This window comes from Panthera tigris, chromosome B3 (genome assembly GCF_018350195.1).
Source record: "Panthera tigris isolate Pti1 chromosome B3, P.tigris_Pti1_mat1.1, whole genome shotgun sequence".
Classification (NCBI taxonomy): Eukaryota; Metazoa; Chordata; class Mammalia; order Carnivora; family Felidae; genus Panthera; species Panthera tigris.
In genome coordinates this window covers 119,000,086-119,024,194 of record NC_056665.1, presented here as the reverse complement: position 1 = coordinate 119,024,194, position 24,109 = coordinate 119,000,086, and the positions used below count along the sequence as shown (strand labels likewise).

General features: G+C 53.6%; 1 protein-coding gene across 1 annotated transcript in view; it reads left to right on the top strand.

The window, feature by feature from the left end:
• The first annotated feature begins 6,710 nt into the window (after positions 1-6,710).
• LTBP2 (latent transforming growth factor beta binding protein 2) overlaps positions 6,711-24,109 on the top strand; it is a 104,641-nt gene continuing 87,242 nt past the window's right edge. Inside the window, exons 1-2 of the mRNA XM_042990125.1 lie at positions 6,711-8,193; positions 15,651-15,721. Of these exons, the coding sequence (XP_042846059.1) occupies positions 7,700-8,193; positions 15,651-15,721 (565 nt within the window). The 5' untranslated portion in view covers positions 6,711-7,699. The remainder of the gene's footprint in view (positions 8,194-15,650; positions 15,722-24,109) is intronic.

Genomic DNA, 24,109 nt, shown 5'->3' with positions numbered 1-24,109 from the left:
GCAGACAGTGATGGGAAGAATATTCCAGGTGAAGGAAATGCTGTAAGCCAAGGTATTTGGGTGAGGAGACATGGGGGAGGAAACTAGGGGCAATTCTGAGCAAGTGGGAATACCATGAGGGGACGTGTGTGAGACAAACTTGTGTGCTAGGCCTAGTAAGAAGTTCATGCTTGATTTGTGAGGCCATGGGGAGCCACTGAAGGTTGTTGAGCAGGTGAGAGGCCTGATCAGAACTCTGTTGCCAGAAAACGTGTGATGAGCTGTTTACAAGTCTGTTTCTCCTCCACTGTTGTCTTCAGGCAGAGGTGGGGAGGAGTGCAGTGGAGACAAGGAGTGCCCATGGCACAACCATCTTTGGGCGATGACCTGAGGAGGAGTGAGAAGAGAGTGGGCAGTGGCCAGGGCTTCACGACTGATGTAGGGGATAGAGAGGAGGGGGAGATGTCGGAGACGCCTTTCCTTCCTCCCTTGGCCATCATCGTCCTCTGGCCTGAGGTCTGGTCTGGTGAGGCAGAGCACAGAGCATGCCTCTGCTGTCTGTGTAAGTTCCTGAGCAGTGAGATCTTTAATTTTTGTCTGCTGAGCCCCGATGGGCGAGGGGCCAGCCTATGTTACAACCTTCTGGAGGCCCCTGGGCCAAGGCACTCAGACCAGAGTGGACAGAAATAAGGAATGAGTCATGCAGGCAGGCTGGGGCCCACTGGGATCTGGCTGCACCTCCTCCCCCACTCCCCAGACTGGTGTCTGTGCCCTGTCTTGAAAAATTTTAGGGTCCAAGCGTATCCCCAAGGGCTTGGGGTCCTAGAGAGAGTATTGAGGGCACCAGGATATCTCCATTCTCAGCCTATGATCCAGGGGACAATAGAGGTCAAGAGATGATAGCAGGTGTTATCCCCCTTTTCTTTGCCTGGATGATAAAGAACGCATGGGAGGCTGCTTACGAGCCTCCCTGGGAACGGCTTTTTCTGGAAAAGACTGGACAGCACCTTTTGTTCTCTATCCCCACAACTCTTATCCTTTGGGGCATGAGAGAATGCCACTGCATCCAGCAGGACGCCATGGTGGGGACAGGCTGGGAGACCCCAAAGACAGCCAAAGGAAGTTGTTCCTACTTGCCTTGTCCTCAAATTCCAGTACAGCCACTCCAGAATCCTGGCTAAGTCTACACAGTCCTTTGGCCCACGGGACTACAGAGTAAGGGATGCCTCCCCATCCAAATAAGCCCCTGCCCCCACCCCCAGTAGAGCACGTGAAGCCCCTGTGGTCTTACTGGAAGGAAATAAAAGGAGGATCCCTTCCAGGCTGCCCACATTGTTTTCTTGCTCAGGTCTTCAGAGACTCTGCTTGGAGAGAAGCTAAGCTTCAGCCCTCCAGGAGTTCTAGAAGATTCTAATCTGGCCAGAGGCTGAAGGAATTTATGCAGGTGAATAGGAAATGTTGCCTGAGCTTGAGCTAAGCGCCCAGAACTTTCAGATCAGCCCACTCTGAAAGAGACTGGAAATGAAGAGAAACGGAGTAAAATCAGTTATTTTGAAGAATTGCATTTCCACATCATTGCAAAACATTCTGGAGCAGGTGTAGCCTGCTATAGTGGAGACAACATGGGCTTTGGAGCTGTTAGACTCTTTAGTGGAATTCTGGCTTGACTCCTAGCTGCATGACCTTGAGCAAGAGTCTTCACCCCTCTGGGTTTGTGAAATGGGAATTATAATGCCTACTACACAGGGGCGCACACGTGCTCTATTGATGTCATTTTTCTTTTCCAAAGAGAAAAGCTGAGGGGGGAGATGAGCCTTACTTAGCAATTGAAACCGATTTGGTGTAGGGTAAGCTTGATTCCCTCCTGCTCCTTGATGAGAGGGAATCAGATTCACTGAAACTCCCCTTGGCTTGATAACATTATCTGCCCCTGACCCAAAATGGATACCTAGCTGTAAACAGATTGAGGAGGGTGGGGTGTGCTTGGTGGTGGCTATGACAGCAGCCCAAGTAGCCATCGGCACCCCCCCCCCACACACACACACAACACCACCCCACAAACAGCTGTGAATGTTTCCAGTTCCCAGTCAGAGGTGCGGAAAAATGGTCCTCTGGAAGCTGACATTAGTTTCATGTCTGAAACCAGACAAGCCAGGAATGAATCCTAGTAGAGCCATTTACTAGCTTTGCGATTGTAGCTAAGCCTCTTTACCTCTCTGAGCCTTCATTTCCTCGTCTGCTCCATGATGAAATAGAGCACTGTGAGGATCAGAGGAGAAAATGTCTGTGCAACACTTAGCACAGTGCCGGGTACATTTTAAGCGCTCAAGAAAGATCGGCTGGCAGATGCAATCATGGTAATTGATTCCCCGTCACGGGTTAGATGGGCTGCTTATCTTATCTGCCCTGGAGATTGGGGTGGCAAGAGGAGTGTCTTTGTTTCCATTTTCAGATGAGGAAATAGAAGCCAAGCACAGCTGAGAGCTGAGCTCAGTTCACAGAAGACAGAGGCATTGATGCCCACCCGGAAAAGACAGTACTGGCAGACCAAGGCAGGGTGGTGGTGAGCTCTGGGCAGATGCCAGGCCGTGGCGTCTAAGGTGGAATGGTCTCCGCAGCCCCTGTGGGCCTTGAAGGCCTCATGCAGGAGGAAGCTGGGGGCTCTTCATCCAGCCCCCACCTTCCAAAAATGGAGGCTGAGGCTCACAGTGTAGAGGTCCCAGCTGCCCAGCGTCTGGACAAGAACATCTGAGCCCATGGGCTGTTCCAGTCTGGAAGGCTGGGGGCCCAATCCAGCTTCCTTCAGCTGTTCTGCCCACTGATTAACCAGGAAATGTGTTATTTGTTCTGAGCAGGGGAACAAGCTCTCCTGGGGAGAGGAATTCAGGGCTGGAGGTCCAGTCACTTCCAAGGAAGAAAAATCCCTGGAATTCTGTTGGAAGTCTGGGTCTCAGCAAAGGGAACAGAAATTCATTCCTTGCTTTTGGTCCCAATTTACCAAATTAGTTTAAGTTCTGGTAGCTATGTGGCTGCCAGCATTATTCCCACAAGACACGGGAAAGCAAAAAGGTTCCCCTGGGTGTCCAGCAGACTGCCGTGGCCTTCTGTGGTGCATGCATCCCGGCAAACCTTTCCGACAGGAATCTTTTATCAGTCCCTTCTGCCTCTCTCTGCAGGCCTTCCAGAGATGGGGTGACTAGGCTCAGCAGCATTCTGTGCCTCATTAGGGAGGAAGCTGGGATCAGGGGTGAGGAAGTGACACACAGTGAGTCAGGGGCCATGCTGGAAACAGCCCCCCTTCTCTTACCGGACAGATGGGCAGAGAGGGACAGAAGGTTCTAGGAACTCATTACAGGGGGAACTGAGCTGTGAGCTCGCAGGCAGGGAAAGGGGCAGTGGGGAATATACAGTGGACGGGCATAGGTAGTGCCAACTGCAGAGGTGCTGGGAAAGGTACCACTTCAGCTATGAGGAGCCCTGCCCAGGCCCAAGCCCCGGGTTAAAACAGCATGAAACAGGCTTCCAAGCTTGGCTCAGGTGGAAATGGCCAAAGTTGGAGTCCTGCGTCCGCTACGTGCCAGCCGAGTGATCTTGCACAAGCAAGTCGGTAGCAATTCCCAGCCTCAGTTTCCTCCTTTGGATACGGGGAAATCATAATGCCTCCTCTATTTCCTGAAATGAGCCAATTTACGTAGCACGCTTAGCACAGTGCTTGGGCCATAGTAGGCTCCATAAATTCTGGCAGCTCAAAAACAGAAAAACAAACAAAAAGCTCAAGTGTTTATGGGACTGGAGAGGCTGAAGAGCTGTAGCAACAAATCCAGTTATAGGGAGAGGAGGGATGGGCAGTGAGCGGGAGCCAGGACAGGAGGATGGCACCGGGGTGGGGCAGAAGGAGAGTCTTCAGGGTAGATTAGCCAGGCTGCAGCCCCTGGAGACCAGGGTGGGAACTTCCAAGGACCACTTGTACTCACCAAGGAGTAGGCGGGGCGCCTAGTGGTGAGGGAAATGTGTCTGCGTGAGGGTTTTGGCTGAGGCCAGCGGTGAGAGACTGAATGGGCGGCAGACTTCCAGCAGTGCAGACGAAGGAGACGGAGCAGTAATAATGACTTGGACACATGGGAGGAAAAAATAGCTCAGGGACGAAGATGACGCCAAGGTTTCTGGCCTTGGGAGGCTCGTGGGGCTGTAAGGTGAGCATCGAAGGATGAAGCGAGCTCCTGAAGGAAAGGGGCAGGTAATGGGGAGCCCAGAGTTAAAGAGTGGGGTGGATCAAGGGGCAAGGTGGGGGGGTGGAATGTGAAGCTGAGGTTTTCCCAAATCTGGGAAGGTGCAGTGTCTCAGGGAGAGAACCGAGCATTCCGGAAATTCAGATGGCATTCATCTCAAAACACAAGGCACAAGAGTCAAGGAGATCCTTAGGACCAGGCTTGGAGGAAGCCAGCACACGAATTTAGACCAGTAACTAATACCAGGAACTGAGTTTTTCTCTCTTAAAATGGATCTAGTGATACCATCCCTTAAAAAAAAAAAAAAAAGTTTATTTATTGATTTTGAGAGAGAAGGAGAGAGAGTGACCAGGGGAGGGGCAGAGAGGCAGGCAGAGAATCTCAAGCAGGTCTGCACTGTCCGCACAGAGCCCGACATGCGGCTTGATCCCACCAACCGTGAGATCGTGACCTGAGCCGAAATCAAGAGTCGGACGCTTAACCAGCTGAACCACCCAGGCGCCCTGAAACCAGCCCTTTTTACTTGATGGGACCATTGTGTCATTCGTGTACTTAGCCACCCAGTGAACACATATTTCATGGCTGTCTATTGGAATCGAGCACTGTTCTGGGTTCTGGAGAAAGAGCGGTGAGCCACGTGGACAAGATATCTATTCCTTTATCATTGTGGCTTGGAAAATCAGACATGATTTTATAGGTTGTTGAACAGGATTTTTCTGTGATCTTTGAACTTCTTCTGAGGCTGCACAGCCTAGAACAATAAAGACTAAATATTCTCACATTCCAAAGAGAAGTACTGGACACCTTCCTAAAGGCAGAACAAGTTCAACAACACTTAGCCACATCCCTCGATTCCAGTCTATACATGAAAGGGATTGAAGAAAGTTGTTGAAGTAGGGAACCGCGGTATTAGTAGGCCAGGCTGAGATTTCCCCTGAGGGCACTCCTCAATGCAAACCAAGCCCCAAAAGAACCAGTCATAGAGATTGGGGGCCTCCAAGAAGAGGAGACTAGCATTCTCCTTCCATGGATGCTGGCTGAGTTGCTGGAAGTCGCAAGCATTCCAGTGCCCCCAAGCACATCAAGGACATTCTGGAAGGAGCCCAACACATGTCTTCACGATTTGAGGATGGGCATAAGTGAAGAGACTTGTGTGCATTTCTTTTGTCTGGAGAATTCTGACTGTGGAGCCTGGCTGGAGTGGCCTCTATGGCAGAGCAAGAGCAGCCAAGTCACCAGTGACTTGCTGGCATTGGCAGGCAAGTCCCACAAGAGGCAGGAAATACAGGGGTCTGTAAGAGGCTGGCCAGAGAGCGCTCTGGTACAGCAGTGCAGGATGGAGGTCCTGCAGAGAGCCTCCCAAGAGCCCACAAAGGTGCCCATGAAAGGGCAAGCGCTTGGCACCTGCCAGCCAAGGGCACCTGTCACATAGGATTTTGCCACTTTCCCTCTGACACCTCTCCCCCAACTCTGACACAAGGGAGCCACAGCAGCAAAGGAAGATTAGAAAAACAGACCATGCCCTACTCTCCCCACAACAGGATCTCCAGCCAGGGGACAGGCCCATGGGGGAGGGGAGGGGAGGAGTATTAAATTGGATGGGAAGATTGATTAAATTGGATGAGGTTTTGATTTGGATAGGACCAGACTTTTTAGTGCCTGGAAATTGGTCTTAATTGCAGAAATGAGACTGTTCTTGTGAGTGGTGGGGATGGGCAAGCCAAGGACTCTGCTTGAGATGTCATTAAAGGCGGAGAAGAGGAATTCACCGTAACATGGGTAAAGGAAGTGAGGGGAGGAAACTGGAGCTGTTTCCCGATAGTCCCTCTTCAAGGTCAGCCCATTCAGTAGGTCAGTTGCACAGGCAAGCAAATAAAAAGGATACTTTCAGCTAGGCATTAGAGCAATGACCGCAAAGCAGGGTGATGTGCTGCAAGTGAGCGGGAGGGCTGCTCTAGATTGGAGGCTCAGAGAGACCACTCCAGGAGGTAGGTGATATTTGAGTTGGGAGGGGAAGTGACAAAAAGCTAATTCTGTAAAACATCTTGGAGGTGAGTGTTCCAGGGAGAGGGAAGCGGGCATGAATTCCAACATCAGGTGTTGGCCGACCATACTTTGGTAGTGTGGGAAGTTATCCACGGGTGCCGTCCTGTCTGCTCTGTCACTCTTCCTCTCTAGGAAACAGGAGGCTGTAGAAAGCCACCCGGGACAGCATGGTTGCCAGGCCTTTAGACTTTGGGGCCGAGGGTCATGGTGTGCATGAGCTCACTGCGCACACCCAGGTCAATCACAGACTCATTGAATCCGCCCGCTCCCCCACCTCCAGGAAATTCCCTTGGGAAAGAGGGGCTGGGGGTCCAGAGAATGGGCTTCTGAGCTTGAAGCAGGAGGCCAGGATTTCATTCCCTTTTTGGATACACGCTGTTTCCTGCGTGACCTTATTCTAGATCCTCTATATCTATACCTTTGTTTAAAAGATGGTATCTCTTCCAGGATCCGCCATCGCCGCCTCAGGCCTAGTCTGGACCCTGACGCAACAGGAAAAGGATTAAGACCTAGGAGCGAAGGCGGCCGGCAGCGGCTGCAAGGTGGCGGAGGACGCAGCCAGCTCCACTAGAGGGCGCGCGCCCCAGGCAGGGCGCGCGCCCCAGGCGACCTTCCAGCGCTCACGCGTCCTGCCGCGCGGAGGGGGAGGCGAGCTCCGTGCGCTGCCCCGCGCTGCCCCGCCCCCGCCGCAGGCTAGCCGATCCCGCAGAGGGCGCCCCCACTGGCCGGGGCGGGAAGCGAAGGGGCCGGACGGCCGTCCCGCCGGGCCAGTCTCTTGTCACGCCGTTCTTAATACCTCTCCTGGCCTCCTTCAGACCTTCGAGGCCGCAGCCTGGGTCACCCAACCGGGAGTTTGTCCCCGAGCGCAGGGGCAGGACATAAATGCGGGACAGGTCAGCAGTTCGAGCTTGCCCAGCACGAGAGAAAGGTGACCAGGTGCCCCCGTCCCGGCAGGCGTCGTCTCCCCCGCCAGCCGTCGGGTCAGCTCTGCGCTGCCCCCAGCTCCTCACGGGTTAACCCCCCTCGCCGCCCGCTCGCGTCCCGGTGCCAAAGTGGGTGTTGCTGGAATTCCTCTCTCCCTCTCCCGTAATGAGGGGGCTGAGCTGTCCCTCCGAGGAGGGGGCATGATGTAGATAAAAGAGACGAAAAAACAGGGGGAAGTTTCCAAAAATAAAAGCGTCCGTCTCCCCTTCAGAAGGCCACAGAGACCGGGAGAAGGCGCGAAAAGTGCAGCGGCGGTGCGCACCCGGCTGGAGACGAGCGGACGCCAGGCTCGGGGCGCCCAGCCCCGGAGCGCTCACGCCGCCCAGCCCTCGCCCGGGGAAGGCTGGCTCGGAGCCCCTAGACCAGGAGTAGCGGGCCGCCGGCAGGGGAGCGGAGCGCAGACGCCGCAAGCCCCCGGGGCTGTTCCCCGCGCTCACCTCTCTCCAGTCGCCCCCGGAGCCATGAGGCCCCCGACCACCCACCGCTGCACCGGGCGCGCCCTGCGGAACCCCTGCGGGAGCCTCCTGGCCCTCACCCTGGCTCTCTTCGTGGGCATGGGTCACGCTCAGAGGGACCCGGTGGGAAGATACGAGCCGGCTGGCCGGGAGGCGAACCGGCTGCGGCGCCCCGGGGGCAGTCACCCCGCCGCGGCTGCGGCCAAGGTGTACAGTCTGTTCCGAGAGCAGGACGCGCCCGTCCCGGGCTTGCCGCCCACGGAGCGGGCCCAACTCGGCTGGGGGAGCGCCCGGAGGCCCGCCAACGCGCTGGCCAGGAGGCCGCCCCGCGCGCAGCAGCCGCGCCGAGCCCAGCCACCTGCGCAGACCTGGAGAAGCAGTCCCCTGGGCCAGCAGCAGCCCGCAGTCCGCGCCCGGGCCGCCCCGGCTCTCCCGCGCCTCGGAACCCCGCAGCGGCCCGGGGCTGCGCCCCCAACCCCGCCGCGAGGGCGACTTACGGGGTGAGCACTGCAGAGGGGTCGGGGGAAGCGAGGGCGGGTCTCCGTGTGCTCATTAGTGGAGGGATGGGCGGGCGAGAGGAGAGAGGGCCCCGGGCTCGTGCCCTTGGTTCTTCTGGCCTCAGGACTGCAAGCAAACAGCACCGGGGTCCCGAAGCTGAGGCTCGGAGATCCGCCCCACTTTCGAAGAGTTGAGGGCAGAGAGAAACACCATCCTCACCCTTTCGTGCCAGCTCGCCGAGACCTGACGTTAAATCCTTTCGCAAGGCGCGGGTGCATTCGCCTGCCCTCCGCTAACTGGTGCCCGCAGACTCCCGCAGCGCTGCCGGGAACCAAAAGGGAGCCCCGAAGGGGCAGCGGGGTGGGCGTTCCAGGCGCCTGAGACCCGAGAGCGGTCGAGCGGGCTCAGAGCGCAGGTAGGTAGAGGAGGTCGGGGCTCCAGAATGCCAAGGCAGATGCATCTCCGGGAACGGAGCTGGCAGCGACGCCTCAACTTGGCTATAAGTGTATATGCAGTTGGGACGCAGGTCTGCCTGGGCCCTCGCGTGGCTGGACGTGGGAGGGGGCAGGGGCTCAAGGGCACTTTGGGTTCGAAGCCTGTTCCCGCTCGAGCTGGCGTACAGTAGGTACGTGGGAGAATGGGTCTGTGTGCTCGTCTGTGCAGCTACGTGTCAGCGCGACTCGTGCAATCTACAGGACTAAGTCTCTCCCCAACCTTGCGAGTTGCTTTTTTCCCCTCTCCCCGGGCATCCCTGCTGCCCGCTGGGGGCGCCCTCGCAGCGTCGGGAGCCTCCCAGGCAACCCTCATCCCAGCTGGGATCCTCATGGCTGAGGGGCACCGGCCTTGTCTGGGTATGACAGGTGTCTCTAGAATAGAGGACACGGGAGCCCTGGGCAGTGAGCGGCTGGTTGGGGGCAGGATGGGGGAGGCTGGGAAGGGCTCTGGCTTTATGGCCTGGGCCCAATATACCAGTTGGTTTCAGTCCCAGTGCACAGTAAGGACACTTGTACCCTCAGTTTTATCCTGGAGGACCGTGTGCCTCACGGCCTTCCACCCCGGGTTTTCCTTGGCTGCTGCACTCTTCCCACTTCAGCAGGATTGCCTCCCTTCGTTCAGATCTCTGCTCAGACAGGTCTCTGATTACTCCTGCCCCACCCTCTCTCCCTTCACTCTGCTTTACCTGTTTCTGTTTCCGCATTTATGGTTTGGTCTCCCAGCCCGCACTAATGTAAATTCTATGAAAACAGAGGCTTTGTTTTGTTCATTGCTATATTACCAGTGCCTAGAACAGTGCCTGCATATAATTGATGCTCATTGAGTATCTGTTGAATGAGGGGATGAAGTCCCTGCTGCCCACGGAAGGCCCAGCTTCAAGCAGGCCGAGAGTACACCCATGCACTGCCAAGTTCCTCACACCCAGGATCAGCCAACAAGGGTTAATGGAGCACCCACATGTTTCAGTTTTTTCCTTTCGGGATGTGTGCAAGTTGATACATGCTTCCTAAGAGCTAGTGTGCAGAGCAGGGGATAGGAGATGGCAGCCCAGTGACAAAGGCATTGTTCCTGCAGGGAAAGCAACTCAATTACTTAAAAGTTAGAGAGAGGGAGTTAGAGAGATGAACAGATATGTGCCAGCGAATGTGCTTTCTAGTAACGGAAAGTTCATGTTAAAGCATAAAGAAATGGGACAGCTATGGCTGAGGAGCTCGGAGGAGAAGGCAGCCCTGTGAGCTGCAGTCCCTGGGGGTCAATGGACAGTTTGTGGGGAAGCAGAGGGGAGGCGGCAGGAGTGGGGTCCAGAGGTGTAGCAGTGCCAGAGGACAAGGCCCTTTCACTATTGGCACTGGCCTGGGGACAAGCGGGCACCCTGGTGTAGGGAAGCCATAGGAGTGATGCTGGAGCCATAGGTTGGGCCAGATCATGGGGGAACTTATTCATTGGCATTTAGGTGGAAGTTGGGGGGGGAAGGTAGGATAGTGCAGGGTGGGAGTGGAAGGGTGCACTATTAGAAGTTGTGAAATGAGGGGCGCCTGGGTGGCTCAGTCGGTTGAGCGGCCGACTTCGGCTCAGGTCACGATCTCGCGGTCCGTGAGTTCAAGCCCCGCGTCGGGCTCTGTGCTGACAGCTCAGAGCCTGGAGCCTGTTTTGGATTCTGTGTCTCCCTCTTTCTCTGACCCTCCCCCGTTCGTGCTCTGTCTCTCTCTGTCTCAAAAATAAATAAACATTAAAAAAAAAATTAAAAAAAAAAAAAAAAGAAGTTGTGAAATGAGGTGAAGATGTGCAAAGCAGATTGTCACCACAATAGAGCCGGTATATGTGCACAGGCGTGTAAGGACATGGACAGGGTGCCACCCGTAGGCACCTATCATACACAGGCGCACACAAGGTATCACAAGTTGTGTATCTGGGGGTTCGGCTTCTCCCCCAGATAGGCTTCTGCAGCTCTGATAAAGGGTGGGTTCATCTGGCAGTCCACACAACCCCTCCAAATCAGCTGGGGAGGGCTGAGTGGCAGTCTTGTCCATCTGCTTCCTCTATGCAGGCCCATTCTGGCTAATGGCTTCTGGCCAGGCTGACCTCTCTGGCAATTGCCTAGTGGGTTGCTCAGGGCCAAGGACCAAGTGCCACCTTCTGGTGGAGCTTGGAACTGCGTTACTACTTCCCGGATTCTTTATTCTTTCAACAAGTATTTGAAAAGCCTCCTGGGTGGCGCAGTCGGTTAAGCGTCCGACTTCAGCCAGGTCACGATCTCGCGGTCCGTGAGTACGAGCCCCGCGTCGGGCTCTGGGCTGATGGCTCGGAGCCTGGAGCCTGTTTCTGATTCTGTGTCTCCCTCTCTCTCTGTCCCTCCCCCGTTCATGCTCTGTGTCTCTCTGTCCCAAAAATAAATAAAAAACGTTGAAAAAAAAATTTAAAAAAGAAAAGCCTCCTGTATGCAGGCGCTGTGCCTCCTGTATGCCAGGCGCTGTGCTGGATCATGGAGATAACAGCAGTGGCGGGCACAGCCCGTGTCCTCACGAAACTGTAGTGGGAATTTATTGCACACAAGGATGATTTAGTAAGCATGTGCGAGGCACAACGCTGTGTGCGAGGCACAATGCTAGGTGTGTGAGATACATTGTAACCATAGCCGAAAGATCCTGCACTAATGAAATTTATGGTCTACATGGGACTTAAAAATTTTTTTTAATGTTTATTTTTGAGAGAGACAGAGCACGAGCAGGGGAAGGGCAGAGAAAGAGGGAGACACAGAATCTGAAGCAGGCTCCAGGCTCTCAGCTGTCAGCACAGAGCCCTCAGACTCACTAATGGTGAGATCATGACCTGAGCCTAAGTCTGTCGCTTAACCAACTGGGCCACCCAGGCACCCCTACAGGGGACTTTTCAAGCCATTGTCTCAAAATAGGCAGTATATCTTGAACTAGCCTCACAGCCAAACACTTTCATAATATTTTCCTTGATCTTTTCCGTCTTCTATTATTTTCCTTTGAATTTATATACTGTTAAAATAGCAGGATTTTGTATTTTATCAATTTTAAAGTATTTTATAATATGAAGTTTTGTACAAACATACAAAAAGGTATTGGAAATAATATGCCTAACAATCCAGATTGTTCAAACCTTAAGATTTTGGCACATCTTGCTTCTGATTTTTTTCAGTTGAAAATTCCTCTATAAATTTCTCTCTCTCGCTCTCTCTCTCTGCCCAGAGTTTTAACCACTACCCTGAGTTCATTCATGATTCCAATGTATGTTTTTACACAATTACTATGAATGCACGGCTCCGTAAAATACACAGTATTGTTTTGCATATCTTTAAACTTAGATAAGTGATACCATACTGTATTATCCTCCTACAATTTGCTTTCTCCCTTCCTCATTAGATTTTTAAGTTTAACCAGGTTAGTATATTCAGCTCACGTTTATTCAGTTTAACTGTGGTTTATTATGCCATTGTCTGAATATACCAGTTTATCCACCCTCCTGTTTTTGACCCTTTAGATGACTTACCTTTTTTTGCGATTGCAAATAGTGCTTGGCTCATTTTTCTACATAAATAAATTCATTTTTCGAGGACACTTTGTATCACTCTTGTTGAACGGAAAATAGTACCACTTGTCATAAAAGAAGGTAATTGCAGGAGAATTGAAATAATGAAATGTTCTCAAATTCTAGTCAGACACCGTTATCTTAGGAAGCTCGCCCCTGTGGTATGCTTCCTATTGAAAGGGGGACTGGGAAATGTTAGGGGAAGGACCTGGCGTGGAGACCTAACCTCAGGCAGATTTTTTTTTTTTTTCACTCATCTAATCAGGCTAGAAAGATCACTGAAAAGGGAATCTCTTGCATTGTCGAATGCTATGATTGTGGAAACCTAAAACCCCTTTCCTACTCTGGGTGTGGCTCCCTTTATTTGGGAAACAGTGGATTAAGTGGAACAAAGAAGTATTAAATGTATACCAGGTGTCAGACATTGTGTTAGACACAAAGAGGAATAAGAAAGACTTCTCCAGATAGTCAAGATGGAGACACATATTACCAATAACCCAAGACATCAGTTCTAAATCTTTAAAAAAATTTTTTTAATGTTTGTTTATTTTCGAGAGAGAGACAGAGACAGAGCATGAGCAAGGGAGGGGCAAAGAGAGAGGGAGACACAGAATCCAAAGCAGGCTCCAGACTCTGAGCTGTCAGCACAGAGCCCCATGCGGGTCTCGAACCCACAAAACGCAAGATCGTGACCTGAGCAGAAGTTGGACACTCAAACGACTGAGCCACCCAGGCCCTGAGACAATCCGTTCTAAATGAATGCAGTGGATGGGGAATGGGAAAGGCTGAGTGTATATCAGGGGAGGTTCACGCAAAGGAGGTAACATTCGATCTGGAAGTCTTGGAGTATGCAAAGGGTTTCAATCGGCAAAGAGAAGGAAGGCATTCTAGATAGAGAGCAGTTTAAGCAAAGGCATCAAAATGTGACCCTATGTGGTGCAATTCAGGGACAACACATTTTGCAGCCTTGGAGGATCATAGCTTTGGTTGTGGAAGGTCATGGAGACAATGGAGGGGTGATGGGGGCAATTAGACTGCACAGGCAGGTGGGAGTCTGGCCAGCTTCACGAGAGGCCAATGGAGAGCCTCGTGAGGTTTTTAACAAAGTACCAACGTGACCACGTTGGTCCTAGGTGGAACAGCAGCTGTCCCAGGCTGTTAGCCAGATGTGTCCCCAAGGGCTGGACAATGATGCTGGATACTGAGTTGATGTTTGCTGAGAGGTGTCACCTGGAAGGTTGGGCTCAAATGACCTTCCAGGGAGTCAGAATCCCTGGGTCATATATGCCCCAGCTAGTCAAACACTTGCTCCCTTCAGCTAGCCAGAGCCTGCTGAGTGGTCATTTCCCACCTCCCTGGGCCTCTACCCAAGATTCTGATACTGGCCTAGAAGGAACTCTCAGAGTCCTCCATTGAGTACCCAAATCCCTCTTGAGTGCCCTTCCAGCCCCATTCTGGCCCCCTCTGCCTGGCAGTCTTTGATTCTGACCAGGCTTCGCTGTATTCTACCACTAGCAGGCAGGGCAGAGCTGGCTGCTGCCTCCTATACTCAGCTGCAAAGCTGTCCTGAGGGCTTTGGGGGTGACAGCTGGCTCAGGGGGCCTCCTTGGGCTGGGCTCCATGCCATGACCTCCTAGCCAAGTGGGCCCCTCAGTCTGTGCTGTCTGAGCTCTAACAGACCTGAGTTCTTAGGAAACTCCCAGGGGATGCAGACTGTTTCCTTTCAAAGACCCCTAGGCCCCTGTGAGGACTGGTCACTTACGAGTGACTTACAAATGGGTGGGTAAAATATCCACCCCTTCCACCGGCGTGCACACTCAGAAAGCCTGGGTATGAGGACCAGCCCCTTCCTCAGAACCCAGTGACTTGGGCCCTGATGGGGAGGAGGTTCTCATAGAGCCAGGAAGCTGCTGAAGGCAGTGGTCCAGAGAGGCTACAAGGTGGCCAGAATGGCACAGCTTTTGGCCGGGAGGATATTCTGGGAGCTCCCTGGGAGGCAGCTCCCCACAACTTTGGGCCAAAGGGCTAGAAACGGGCTTCAACTTTTCCAAGCTGCAGGAATTTATTTTGAATGTTTTGTAAGACTGCAAAAACCACACAAGCTTTGGGGTCCGTTGAAATGTCAAATAAATTCATAAGCGAGACCAGATGCTTACTCCCCTGGCCACAGAGGTCACAGGAACAGGCCCCTTCCCTGTCCTTCGCCCTGATTCTCCAGCTCGTGCTCTGCTGCCCCACTCATCCTGTTTCAGTGAGTGCTCAGTAGACCATTTCTGATGCCAGTAATGGGGCCCATGAAGCCAGGGCCAAGGCCCTCAGAAGCCTTCTCCAGGAAGAGTCCTTCTAGAGAAGTCACCCAGGTCTGGGCATTTGAGTCTTCAGACGAAGAGTGGGGGCTAGTGAGACCTGCTGTGGCTACAGGGGTCTGATCACACACCTGAAAGCAGAGTGCGAGTGAGCTGGGCAAGTGCCCCAGCGATCAGTATAGACCAGCGTCTCCTGTGGATGCCCTCAGTGCGAGAACCAAGGAGTAGCTGGGGAAGGACTATCCCCCATGGAGTAAGTTCTATCAGCCTGCCCAAAGAAAAAGTGTGCTCGCTATGCAGAGGCAGCTTAACCCAAGTACACAGTTTCATCTTCTTACCAGCTCACCACCTCAAGCCCCTCCTCGAGAGAAATTCTATAACCCCAGGTCCCTCTGTCCCCACTGCACACCCACTGGCCTGCCAGGGGCAGGCTTCTCCTCGTGTGCATGTGTGGGCAGGTGACGCATATGTAGGTCCTTAAGACTGTTTTACATGTGTTTTCCAGCTTTCCCTACATGGTCAGCATTTGTTGGGCAAAGGACCATGGTGTTTCGTTTTGGTGAGAGGCAGTGTGGGGTCGGAGCATGACTTAGAGACGGGCCAACTCAAGTTTGCATTTGGCTTTGGCACTTACTCATTGTTTAGCCTCAGCAAGTGACTTAAACTTTCTTGAACTTGCTTTTTTCATCATCTGCATGATCACTCATTATCGTCCCAGGAGAGTGACTTCTTTGTGTTAGGTACTGTATCTCTCTCTCTCTCTCTCTCTCTCTCTCTCTCTCTCTCTCTCTCTCTCCCTCTCTCTCGTTTAATCATGACAACCACCCAGTTAGGCAGGTATTATTGTGTCCATCATCCTGATGGAGGGAGTGGACTTTCTCAAGATCACTCAAAGAATGGCAGTTAGGAATCAGTGTTAGATCTGCAGGATGTCAAAGTGCTTACCGCTGGGCCATGTGGACTCCCCAGAGAAGGGCGACAGTGTGGCCAGCCTGGCAGTGTTCCCCCAGGCCCTGCCAGTAGAGGGCGGGACCACCAAAGCAGCTCTGTGAATAGTACCACTCTGAGCACCCTGTGCTGACCCCGTTTTGCTGATCCGGCAGGAGGAACGTCTGCGGGGGACAGTGCTGCCCGGGATGGACGACGGCGAACAGCACCAACCACTGTATCAAACGTGAGTGCCTCCGCCACATTCACCCTTCTCCCCCTTCTCTCCCTTGAGGTTGGTCAGGCCAGGGGCCTATGGTGGAAGGGAGGAGATTTTAAAAAGGCCTCCAGCTGGAACAACTTCTCAGAGAAAATCCCCCGATTATGTTTTTTAAAGCTTCCTGCATTCCCTTCCTGCTGCCCCACTGTGTTGGTGCCCCACTTGCCCCGTCCACGGGGTCCCTTAGGTGCCCACATGCCCCTGTAGTCTGCAAAACATGCCTGACCCCAGAGTCTCCGCGTCCCACATTTCTAGGGGCACCATTCACATTGTGTGCCATGGGAATCCACCCTGCCATGGCCCCTGGCCCTGCTGGTCCTGGCCTCTGTCAGGCGTCTGCCAGGATGAGGCTGTCAGATGAGGCTCTGATCCCACGTCTGGAGAGCCTTTTGAGACTGCTCTGAAGCTGGCAGGCTGGCCCCGATGAGAGAAAAGAGAGAAGAGTCATCTTAGTTACATGGAAACCAGGGAGCCAGGCAGAAAGAGCCAGGGGTCCATGCCTAAGCCTCTCGGAGAGGCTTTGTGGTGTAGAGGCGGTGACAACGACAAGAGCCAATCCCTACACAGGACTCGCTTTGTGCAAGCTACACTTTATATGGCCGGGGGGCAGGGAGTACTACTCTCCATTTGGCAAATAAGGAAACTGAGGCACAAGCAGGTCACAAGCAGGTTCCGGGTCACTTGGCCTGGAAATGGCGGGGTTTGAGCTCAAGTGACCTGACTCCAGGGGGTCCCTCTTCTTAATCACTAGACCCTGCTGCCCGATGTCTTATCTTACCTTATCTTTGTGGGCCTCACTTTCTACACTTGTGAACTGGGATCACTACTGCTATTCCTACTAGCTAAGAGCTGAGCATTCACTGTGGGCCTAACACTGTGCTAAGCCCTTCACGTACATTATCAAGACTCTGAATAATCCTGTAAAGTGGGTATTTACTGACCATTCCCACTTACGGGCAAGGAGGCTGAGTCTTGGGTTGATTAGGAAACATGGCCAAGGTTACACGACTCCAAGCACTAGATCTGGGGCTGGATCCAGGCATTTTGACTTTAGAACCCCATACTCTTCTCTGTGGGGGGGTTGTTCCCTCCCGACACAGCTGAGGCCGGGCCTTCTGGAATTTGGAATCCTCACAGGTGAAAACATATGGGGGCTCCAGAGAGCCCCTTGGATCTTTCTCCTTCACACCCCAGGGCTCCTCGTGAGCACTCATCAGCTCCCCAGGCCTGGTTGGCCCAGGGGCCTCACTTGTCTCTTCCTGCCACTACCTTCTCCCAGGCCCTAAGCCTGGATACAGAGATTCATTCTCAGCAGAACCCCTTCCTGCCCAATGACAAGCCCCAGGCCCTTTTCAGCGTGAGGGTTTCACAGCTAATGGTCTGGGTATTTGACCAAACCTGTGGTGTTCCCAGCCCTGATGGATGCCCTCATCTCTCCCGAGATGGGGATGACGGGACAAAATGGGCACGCATCTGTTTCTGTGGGGATGGACCTACTGGCTCCCCAAGCTCCTGGTTCTGCTTCAAACTCCATGGCCCTGACCCTCTCCTAGCCTGACAGCAAAGCTCAGGCAGAAGCTTGGGTCTCTCTAAGGGTCTCCAGATAGACCAAAGCCCCAAGCTCAAAAACAAACAGCAAAGCAGAACTTTCACCTGAAAATTCTTTCCTTTTCAGGGAGCCTGGATTAGTGGGGCTCTCAGAGGACAGGCCCTCTGTGGCTGGTGGCAGAGTTGGGGGAAAGACACTTTTCCTTCAGAACTATAAGATGAAGTCATTATGCCTCGGGTGGCTTGCGTAAGGTCACAGGCTCACTGGGGGAGGATCTGAGCCTCAACATCAGCCACACCAGAGGAGACAAGGGATGTGGGTAGCCAGGTGCCTTTATGCTCAGCAGAAGATTTGGAGTTAGAAGCTAGGGCCTGGGCACTGGTATATTTTTAAAACAACCCTAGGGCAATTCTCACCGGGGCTGAAGACCACTGAACAGAGTTTAGTCACTCAGAGGAAGATTTGCCTTGGGGGCCCTAACTCAAATCTGGGATGTTCCCATGACTCCTCTGGGATCTTACTGAAGTACAGATTCTGACTCAGCAGGTGTGGGGAAGGGGCTGGAGAGTCTGAGTTTCTAGCAAGCTCCCAGGTGCTGCTGGTGGTTCAGGGACCACACTTTGAATATCAGGGCCTTGGGGCCCTCTGGAGGACTGGGGAGGGATTCGGGATTGGGGACAGGGAGGAGGGTTGATATGTTCTAGGGAGCTCAGCAGAGAGTGTTGTTGAGAGTTGAGTCGAAGCTGGAGCGGGGTGGCTTTCAGAGGGGGTGGGCTTCTCATCTGCTACCTGAGGGGTCTGGGCATGGGCCTCGCTCAGGGCCTCCAGCCCTGGAGGTTCTCAGTTTCCTAGCTTGTTCATGATTTTCCAGCGTCAGTCTCCGCCCAGCTGGAGTGTTGACTCTGGAAACTCAAAAGTTGGGGGAGTCTGCAGATTGTCAGACCCAACACGCGTGCGTGCAGTTGTCCCCAGCCGGGGGATGCGCCGGCATGCTGACATATCCCCAGTCCACCCTGGGAGTCCTCAGCCCCCATATTTCTCTCCGGGTCCCCTTGCCCTGCTGTTCCCCTGGTCATCCCCCCTCGACCCTGGCACGCAGCTGGCAGCTCTCCTGGAGGAATCGCCAGGGGGCCTTTCCCAACTGGAGGTTGGCTTGCCCACCGAAGGTCTGTGTGCTGGTTAGCTGGGCCTTGTACTGTTTGCTTGTTGCTGTTTTGCTGCTAAAGGGCCTAACGAGAACCACGTGGGCGGTGGGGTGTTGGCTCTGTAGAATGTGGGGCTCTTGGCACCACACCCTGTCAGCTGGCTCTCTCCTGCCTCCCCCTGTTGGTTAGTATCTTCCTCTCCCTTCCCCACAGCTGCCCTCCTGGCTGGAGCCAAGGTACCAATGCTGGAGAATGCTCGGGACTCTTCCCTAGCACTTTCACACATGTGGGGTGCCTCCTTGGCCAGCGGGAGAGGGAGGCGGACGAGGAGGACTTCCCTCACTTCCAAGAATGAAGTCTAGTCCCAGGACCCTATGGAGACTCAGTCTGTCCCCCGGTCTCTCCCAGATATCTGTGGGTCCAACCCACTGCCCATGCACAGGGAGGGATGGCCCTTGCCCGCTGGGCCACACCCTGGTCCCCTCTCACCTCCTCTCGCAGAATCCTCGGTGGCTGTGACATACCAGTCCAGCCGCCCGGCCCCTTCCTTCCTCCCTGTCCAGTGTCTGGACCTCAGGGAGCCACTGCGTCTGTAGGCAGCCATTGTTCGAATCCCAGCTCCTCACTCCACCTTGGCAGGGTCGAGAGTTGGGCTCTAATCTCTTCTTCTGCTCTTGGTCTCTGCCTTCCCGTTTGTGGCTTTGCCAGCTCTGCCCCAGGATTTATGTGTTTATGTATTTGTGGAGGCAGCTGACGGGGGCCTGCCTGAAGTCCTTCCTGAGGGGAAGCACCGTAGAGTGTGGGCTGACTGGATCCTGTTTATAGTTGGGGCATTTGGAAGACTGTCCAGCCTTTCCAAACTGGCTCACCCCCATCACCACCCCAACACACACACAAGCTTTGGGGGCTTCTGAAGGCTCATGCGGGGAAAGAAGCTTTGAAGAATTCTTTGATTTCTCATTATTTTCTCAGCCTAGATGCACAGAGGCTGGGACTCTTCTGGGGAGGGCAGAAGGAGTCCCTGTAGCTGTTGAGGGGGCTAGGTGGGTTACCCCACCGTCACCACCACCAAGCAGTAAGGTTCAAGGTTGAGAGCGTGTGCTTTGGATTCTGGTGCCAAATCCAAGGAGTCGTGGATTTGAATCCCGGCCCTGCGTCTTCAGGCAAGTGACTGGCCCTCTTCTACCATAAAGCCTCATCTGTAAAATGGGTGCAACCATCTCTACAGTGCTGTTTTTGAGGATTAACAATAATAACAGTCTGTAGCTATTACCGTATTTCAGGTACTGTTCGTATGTTGTTCGTTTTTAATCCTCACAATCCTATAAGTTCGACTTGATCTTTCTGTCCCTTTACAAATGAGGCTAACTGTTCCCCTAAGCCATGCACCTAGGAATCGGCAGGGCCTGGCTGTGAATCCAGGTAGCCTGGCTCTGGAGGGACAGGACTCTTGGTCCTGATAAATGACAAGTCTGTGCAGGGAGCCTGGCACTTGGTAAGTTTGGCTGTCATCTTAATCCACATCCAGGAGATTGTGCTGACTACCTGGGTTTAAATGCAAGCTCTGCCACTTAGCTATGTGACCGTGGGTGAGATGCGTAAGCTCTCTGTGCCTCAGTTTCCTCACCTGTAAAATGCGACTAATAGTAGTCCCTGCCTCACAGAGTTGTAAGAGACAAATGAGATAACTCAGGTTGAACGTTTAGCTCAAGGCCTGGCATGTTCCCTGTGCTCCGTGCGTGTTTGGCCTTGACGTCGAGAGAAGGGATTGTGTCTCGAGGCCCTCGGCGTGCAGCACAGTGGCAGGTGCTCATTGGACATGGTATAAAAAGGCTCAGTCAGCATGTACTGAATGATACAGGGCCCATCCCAGGATTGTGCTGACTGCTCTCAGCCTCAAGTTTTTCCACGTGCCAAACAGGGATAAGAACGGCACCCGTAGTAGTTATAAGAATGAAGAGGAGTGGCACGTGTAAAGAAGTTAGCCCAGGGCCTCATAATGGTACGTGCCGAACAAACATTAGGGAAAAGAGTCACAGCACGGGTGGGATCTTCACTGACTGGTTAGGAGCTTCCAGGAGCCAGCTTTGAGCCTCTGTGTGGCTTGTCTCTGGAAGAACCATCCTCTGAGACTCAGTGGTTGGCGGGGAGTGGAGGAGAGCAAGGTGAGAAGTGGCCAAGGGGAATAATCGCACAACTTCAGTGGATTAACATGAAGGTGCAATCCTAGCAAGAGACCGTCATCTCTCCCCCCGAGCATATACGGGTACCTTAGGTTTTCCTGGTGGGCAGGTATGTGCCCCCAAGGCTCTTTGCTCAAAGAAGTATTTAGGAGATGTTCTTACCCAGGGATCATGAAGCCAGGTGTTGTGTCCTGTTGATATCAGTGAAGTGTCTACCTGGTCCACGTGTGGTAAAGGACTGAGTAGGTGAAGGATCACATAGGTGGCCTGGTAGCTTCCTTCTGCCATCCCCAGCTGCCTCTTCTCACCTCCTTGGCTGGAGTCTCCTTTTCTTTTTCTTTTTTTTATTAAAAAAAATTTTTAATGTTTATTTATTTTAGAGAGAGAGACAGAGGGCGAGTGGGGGCAGGATGGAGAGAGAGGGAGACACAGAATCGGAAGCAGGCTCCAGGCTCTGGGCTGTCAGCACAGAGCCTGACACAGGTCTCGAACCCACAAGCTGTAAGATCATGACCTAGGTGGAAGTTGGACGCCCAACTGACTGAGCCAGCCAGGCGCCCATCTTAATGCTGGGATTCCCCAAGACTTTCCACAGATCTTCGAAATCTCCCCCGCAAAGAGGGAGGCCATGGGAGCCAACCCAAGCATTAGTCGTCCCCCATTATTGAGCCCTAGTAGGCACTCTTAACTGTCAACAAACACACAACAATAATAGCAGCCATGCTCTGTTATAGCCAGGGACCACACTAAACATTTCACCCCCTTGACCCTGTGAGTGGTCATCATGTGTTCTCTGCTGTGCTCCCTCTTCTGTCCCTGGCTGTGGCTTGTCCTCTACCCAGTGACTAAACATTGGGTTCCCCAGGACTGAGCCCTGGGTCCACTTCCTTCTCGCTGTACCGCTCCTAGAATGATCTCACGTATCCCCATGGATGGAAGCATTATCTCTGGGCCGACGACACCCAGATTTATATAGACGGCTTCAGCCAGACCTCTTTTCTGACCTCCAGACTCCTTCGTCGTGATGCCTACTCAACATCTGTTCTTGATATTCTCCAGACATCCCCACCCTCAACTGGTCCAAAAGGAGCTCGTCGTTTCACTCCCTCTGCCAGCTCTCCTGCCCAGGTGTTACCCACCCTGTTTAAAGCCATCCACATCTACCTGAATGCTCGAGTCAGATATCTGGGGGCCATCCGGGACACCCCTCACTGAGCCCTCTTTGTTTCACTTCCTAAATCCCTCGGGGGCCTGTCTGCTTCTCCCTGCTGCCCCTGCTGCCTCTCCAGTCTAAGGAGCCAGTATGGGCTCCCGGGTGACTGCTGCAGCCTGCTGGCTGCTCTCCCCACTCTCTGGGTCTTTCTCCATAAACCATATCATAACACATCTCTGTTCACTCCTTCCTGCCGCGGTGTACCCAGCCTCGTCTCCCAGAACTCCCCCGGCTCACCGAATCCAGCCTGGGTTCCTGGAAGACACATCCTCCAGGCTGTTGCACATGCTGCTCTGTTTGCTTTTCCTTCTCTCTCTATGCAGCCAGCTCCTTGTCATCTTTCCCATCTCTGTTTCAAGTGCCTCTCCTCAGAGGAGCTCCCCTAACCCTTCCGTCAGGGCTTGCCCACACCAGCCTTGTTATTCTGGATCCTAGCCCCCTTGACTTTTTCCCCTCCATGACTCATACCTTGGTTTGGGTTTTCCTATTTATGTGTTTATTTGTTTTGCGGCTCTCTAAGTTGGAAGCTCCATGAAGGAAAGGACAATGTCTGTCCTGCTTACCATCCTAGGTAAATAGTAAATGTTGGATGCGTGACCATTTTCTAGATGACACTGAGGCTCACAGAGGTGAGCTAAAGTCCCACAGAATCTGAACACAGGTCTCAGACTGCAGGGTTGTTCTCCCCGCTGTGCTTCTGCCATGACCTTGGCTGAATTGTAAGCAGGAGTGGTGTATTCCCCGCCTCCTGATCCTCCTGGGTCCTGGGCAGGGATCTGGTGCTCTTGGAGAACAGCGTGGTGGGCTTCATGTCAACCACAGAACTCTCTTCCATGCCCCGAAGCTACTCCCCTGGAAAAGGCTGGTTCCTGGTCCCATCCCTGTTGGAGGTTGTCCTGGGGCCCCATCCCATCCTTCTCTCCTCTCCAGAGGCCCCTCTGGCACTGACACCTCCAAACCCTGCCTGTTCTCAGACAAGGCCCCGGGGCTGCAGGGATAGTGGGGTAACTCTTCTGCTTTGGCGCAGGAGCTGGAGACAAACCCAGGCCTGAGCCCTGGGCCGTGAGCCCTGCCCAGTGGTCTCCCTCCTCATGCCTGCTGGAGCCGGTGGGAATTGGGCCTGCTCTCTGCCCTTGGCCTCCTGCCCCTGACTGGCCCAGCATTGTGGCATTTGTTAATGCAATTAGCAGGGCGGTCCATGCCGAGGGGCTGGGGGCCAAGGTCTGACTCACACCTCCCCTTCCTCCCCTCTGGCCGCCAAACGGTAGAGGCCCGCTTGGCCTGCCAGACGGCGTCTGCAGAGAGCACACGAGGGGCCAAGAACGGCATCTTTCTCTCATTAGAGGCTTTTATGTGAACACAACTGCTATTTTGGAGCCGGGTGCTTGGCTGGCCCCTGAGCCCCAGTGCTGTTTCCAGCCGTCCCGAGAACAGCTGCGGCGGGAGCCGGGCAAGTCCTTGAGGACCTGACTTTTCCCACAGCCTGGGGTCTCAGGGCCCAGATTGGGGCCTGGAGACACAGCCGCCAGGAAGAGCTCGGGTATGGACAGGGCCTAGGTGGACTCTGAAGTCGTCTGGGGACCCGACGGGCATTTCCTTGCCTCAGAGATCTCTAACAATCAAAGTCCCTTTCTGTGGAAAGCAAAGGTCAAGGCTATGCAGAAACTGCTCAAGCCGTAGTGGACACCCCACCCCCTGTAAGAGAATTCCAGGGCCAACCAAAACCTCTGGGTGAGGGCCTAAGTTGGGGCGCCCAGGGCAGGGCTGAGATAAACACTGAGGGTGGGGAGGAGACTGTCCTGTCTGCAAAGGCCTCTGGATGTAGAAGGCGACAGGGCCCTGTCCTGAGGGAGGGATGGGTAATTTAGTGGGTAGGTTCTTTGTGTCCCACTGACACGGATTTTAGGGAAAATGGAGGTTTAATCTGGGGAGCGACTGAGCTTCAGGTGAGGGGGTGCTGGGCCCAGAGTCTGACCTGTAGCCAAGGCTCATCTCCCAGACAAGAGGCACCAGAACTGTGGCTTCTGTGACTGAGGAACCGAATTTTACATTTTATTTGATTTTAATCAATTTCATGTTAAATAACCTCATACAGCTTGTGGCTGCAGCATTAGACTGTTGCGTCACACAGCTGTAGAGAGTGCAGTGCCCCTCCACACCCACGATCTCTCTTGAGACTCACATGACTCTTCGAGGCAGGAATTATCAGCCCCCTTTTATAGAAGAGATCACTGAGGCACCGGTTGAGGCATCTCGGTGAGATGA